The 4833-nt window shown below is 63.1% G+C and overlaps 1 protein-coding gene across 1 annotated transcript; it reads left to right on the top strand.

Annotated features, from left to right (window-relative positions):
• Positions 1 to 515: 515 nt before the first annotated feature.
• On the top strand, positions 516 to 4342 carry Trim56 (tripartite motif containing 56). The gene is given in 4 exon segments (XM_042686983.1): positions 516 to 579; positions 1434 to 1609; positions 1731 to 2017; positions 2019 to 4342. Coding segments are annotated over 2 exon segments (2250 nt in total). The 5' UTR covers positions 516 to 579; positions 1434 to 1609; positions 1731 to 1732; the 3' UTR covers positions 3984 to 4342.
• Positions 4343 to 4833: the final 491 nt, after the last annotated feature.

Genomic DNA, 4833 nt, shown 5'->3' with positions numbered 1-4833 from the left:
GAGTTTCATGGACGCTCCTGTCTGGGACTGGGTTTTAATCACGATCCTCAGATCTCAGCCTCCTAAGTCGCTGTGATTATAGGCATGCGCACTGGTGTCCTGGCCCCTCCAGGAACTTTTGGCTGTACCTTGGGAGTCAGGGAGACCCCTGAGGGGTCCTCCAGTCAGGCCTGGACCCCCAGGCTGGGTGTTTCCAGGGGCTCAGAGTTCTGCTACTCTGCCCCTCCTCCCTTCCCGTTATCCCAAAGTCACCAAACACTGAGAAACCACAGCCCTGAGCCCCGCTTGTTTGGAAGGTGTGGGCTGGGCTAGAAGGAGGGGATCCCAGAGCGCCCCCGCCCTGCCCTGGGGGCTTCCTGCTGGATCAGGGTGTGTGTGTGCTGGAATGAGGAAGGGGAGGGCGGAGGGACTGGCTGGGCGGGCGGGCGGGGGAGAGGGCGGCGCCCAGCCTGGTGTCCCGCCTGGGGACGGAAGTTGCCTTTGCCTCCGTTGCTTTCAGTTTTGTTTCACTCAGGTCCCCTGCAGCCGCGGGGGTCACGTCTTGCGGTGCTTCTGGAGCCCCAAGTCAGTTCTGGCTGGGTAAGGAGGGTTGGGGGGGGGGGTCGATGGGAGCTGGGGCTGAATTGGGTGGGGTGGGGGGGGTGGGAAGAGAGGAAGAGGGAGGGAGAGCGCGGGAGAGGAAGGAGAAGAGAGGGATCTGGAAGGAAGGGGAGGCCGGGCCTGCGTCCCCCCATCACAGGAAGAGCCCGCCCTCCTCTTCCACCTGAGCCCCCCTCCAGCTCCCTCAGGGGAGGGGACTGCCAAATCTCTGAGCTGGGAATTCAGGATTCCCACTCTTCCCTGGAAAGACTCAAGATACGGGAGGCTGAGAGCCGAGGCCCAGGCTGGGAGGCCTGGAGTCTAGCAGAGGCCCCTGGAGGCCTCCCCTGCCTTACTTTCCTTCTGCTCCAGAAATCACTGGGGAGGGGAGGGGGAATCGGGGCAAGAAGTGCCCCCCACTCAGAGTCTGGCAGATGGGCAGGCAGAACTAGAGAAATTGGGGCCCCTGGACCATGGCAGGGCCCCCCCCCATTACCAGAGCTGACCGTGTGCTTCCCCCCGCCACAGGTCCCACCCAGCCAGACCCCCTAGAAACCAGTCACATAGGACTACGGGTCCATACTGGTGTCCTGAAGGTTGGACTGCCCCCTCCTCTAAGACTGAGGGGCTGGTGTGCGTATGGGTGTGCGCACATGTGTGCTTGAACTCAGGACTCGGGTGCTATCCCTGAGTTTTTGTGCTCAAGGCTGGTGCTCTACTACTTGAGCCACACATCCGTTTCCAGCAGTGTGTGTGTGTGTGTGTGTGTGTGTGTGTGTGTGGCTAATTGGCGGGAAGAGTCTCACAGGAGTTTCTGCCCAGGCTGGCCTCAAACTAGGATCCTCATCTCTCAGCCTCCAGAAGAACTGGGATTATAGATGTGAGCACCAGAGCCCGGCCTCAGGAGCTTCTTGTTCCAACACACACAATCTCGATCACCTTCTGTGCGATATTTCCAAAGAAAGAGGAGGAAGAGGGTGCCCCCCCTCCCCAGCTGCAGACACCAGGAAGGAAATTCCTCCCCAGCCAGGTGAGACCCTCCTCCCCCCTCCCCCACACAGACTGTGTAGCTGGGGGATGTGAAGAAGGAAAGGGCTGCTGCGGAGGGAGGGAGGGAAGGACCTCTGACCTCTGACCTTTCTCCTGGACAGCAATGGTTTCCCAGGGCTCCTCGCCCTCCTTGCTGGAGGCCCTGAGCAGCGACTTCCTGGCCTGTAAGATCTGCCTGGAGCAGCTGCGCATGCCCAAGACGCTGCCCTGCCTGCACACCTACTGCCAGGACTGCCTGGCCCAGCTGGCCGAGGGCGGCCTTGTGCGCTGCCCGGAGTGCCGGGAGACCGTCCCCGTGCCGGGCGCTGGCGTGGCCGCCTTTAAGACCAACTTCTTTGTCAATGGGCTCCTGGACCTGGTGAAGGCGCGGACGTGCGGGGACCTGCGGGGCCGACCGGCCGTCCTGTGCCCTCTGCCCGCTGGTAGGGGGCGCGAGCGCGGGGGGCCCAGCCACCGCCCGCTGCCTGGACTGCGCCGATGACCTGTGCCAGGCCTGCGCCGACGGCCACCGCCGCACCCGCCAGACGCACGCGCACCGCGTGGTGGACCTGGTGGGCTACCGGGCTGGCTGGTACGACGAGGAGGCCCGGGAGCGCCAGGCCGCCCAGTGTCCCCAGCACCCGGGCGAGGCGCTGCGCTTCCTGTGCCAGCCCTGCGGCCAGCTGCTGTGTCGCGAGTGCCGCCTGGACCCGCACCTGGACCACCCGTGCCTGCCCCTGGCCGAGGCCGTGCGCGCCCGCAGGCCCGGCCTCGAGCAGCTGCTGGCGGGCGTGGATGCCAACCTCGCCGGCCTGGAGGCCACCAGGGAGGCAGAGAAGGCCGCCCTGGCCCGGGTGAAGGAGCAGGCGGCCAGGGTGGGCAGCCAGGTGGACGAAGCCGCCGAGGCCATCCTCCGGGCTCTGCTGGCCCAGAAGCACGAGGTGCTGGGGCAACTCCGGGCTCACGTGGAGGCTGTGGAGGAGGCTGCTCGAGAGAGGCTGGCCAAACTGGAAGGCCAAGAACAGGTGGCCAGGGCGGCGGCCACATTTGCCCGGCGGGTGCTCAGCCTGGGGCGAGAGGCGGAGATCCTATCTCTGGAAGGGGCGATTGCCCAGAGGCTCCAACAACTCCAAGACGGCCCCTGGTCCCCGGCGCCAGCTTCCTGCCCGCTGCCCCGGCTGACACTGCACCCGGGGGTCCGGGATAAGAACTGTCACCTGCTCAGCCTTTCTTTCGAGAAGCAAGAGGGCCAGGATGGCGACGAAGAGCAAGCCGGTGCTCAGGGAGAGGACGGAACTCAGAGCCAGGGAGAAGACGATGGAGCCAGCCAGGAGAGACAAGATGGAGGCCAGACACCCCCAGAAGACAGAGCCCAGACACCCCAAGAAGATGAGCGAGCCCACACTCCCAGAGGGGACAGAGCCCAGACACCCCAAGAAGGTGGACGAGCCCGAATAGAAAGAGGCAGTGGCCAGCCCACCAAGAAGAAAAGAAGCCGAGGCCGACACAAGTTAGCCTCCCGGGAGCCCAGCCCCGCCCTGGGCCCCCAGCTGGAAGGTTCTGGCCTTCTCCCCCGGCCTGTCTTCGTCTGCAGCTTCCCCACGCGAATGCCGGGGGACCCGTGCGCCCCCCGCATCACGGGGCTCTGTGCCTTTGGTCCTCAGGAGATCCTGGTGGCCGATGAGCAGAACGGACGTCTAAAGCGCTTCTCCCTCAAGGGCGACTACCGAGGCCAGGTGCCCGTGCCCGAGGGCCAGTTCCCCTGCAGCGTGGCCGCCCTGCGGGACGCCGTGGCCTTCTCCACCAACGCCCGGCTGTACCTCATCAGCCACGATGGCAAAGTGCGGTGGCGCCGGGCTGTGAGCCACACACAGTCCAGCCACGCAGTGGCCGCGCTGCCCAGCAGGGACCGGGTGGCTGTCACCGTGGGCAGCCACGTGGAGGTCTACAATGAAGAAGGCAGCCTAGCCACGCGGTTTATCCCTGGCGGCAAGGCCCAGCGTGGCCAGCGGGCCCTGGTATTCCTAGCCACCAGCCCACAGGGCCATTTTGTGGTGTCCGACTGGCAGCAGAAGAGCGTGGCTGTGTGCGACGCGCTGGGCCGCGTGGCTGGGGAGTGCCAGGGGCCTGGCCTGCAGGGCTGCCAGCCGGGCTCCGTGGCCGTGGACAAGGACGGCTTCATCTTCCTGACCCTTCGCGGAGTGAACCAAGTGGTGATCCTGGACCCAAAGGGGTCCTATCTTAGCGAGTTCATGTCGGCCTACCACGGCCTAGAAAAGCCCAGGGTCATCAGTGTGGTAGATGGCAGGTACCTGGTGGTGTCACTCAGTAATGGAACCATCCGGGTTTTTCGTATCCGGTCAGCTGATAGTTAAGGGGGTGGGGGAGGGCGGGGGAGGCTGGTAGGGCAGGACTGGGCTAGCCTGGGACATTCTCTCAGGACAGGGCCCGTAGCTACATGGCCAGCTTTTCTAACATGCAGAAGTGGGGGACCAAGGGTTGGGGGGCTCCCGGGCAGGGAGGGGCTACAACGCCCCTGGGTCTATTTGTTGTTTTGTTTTGTTTGTGAGTGACACCTACAAGCTGTGACTGCCACTGTGTATTTAGGTGTCTGCGTTTCTAGGAACAACCTGTCCGGATTTGTGTATTTCAAAGCCATTCCAAACTAGCTGTGGTATACAGAGAGTTCAAGGCTAACCTGGGGGACAAAAACCCTATTTTTTTTTTTTTTTGCCAGTCATGGGGCCTGAACTCTGGGCCTGGGCGCTGTCCCTCAGCTCTTCAGCTCAAGGCGAGCGCTCTACCACTGGAGCCACAGCGCCACTTCTGGCTTTTTCTGTTTATGTGGTGCTGAGGAATCGAACCCAGGGCCTCATGCTTGCAAGGCAAGCACTCTACCACTGAGCCACCTTCCCAGCCCCAAACCCTATTTTAAAACAAAAAACTGCCGAGCACCAGTGGCTCACGCCTGTATCCTACCGACTCAGGAGGAGCAAGGTTCGAAGCCAGCTCCGGCAGAAAAGTCCAAAGACTTCAATTAGACATTCAAATGGAGTGCCAGCCTTGTAGGGGGGCCTCAGGGGCAGCACCTAAGCCCTGAGTTCAAAGCCCAGGATTGGCACCAACTTGATGGAGTTTTAGAGAGACTGAGAGAGAGGGCCCTGGCAAGGTGGGCACACTTCTGCAGGACCAAGAAAGACCCCCTAGGGCACGCCACACACAGGC

Source organism: Dipodomys spectabilis, unplaced genomic scaffold, assembly GCF_019054845.1.
Source record: "Dipodomys spectabilis isolate Male_0828 unplaced genomic scaffold, ASM1905484v1 ptg000098l, whole genome shotgun sequence".
Classification (NCBI taxonomy): domain Eukaryota; kingdom Metazoa; phylum Chordata; class Mammalia; order Rodentia; family Heteromyidae; genus Dipodomys; species Dipodomys spectabilis.
This window is presented reverse-complemented; position numbering and strand designations above follow the sequence as displayed.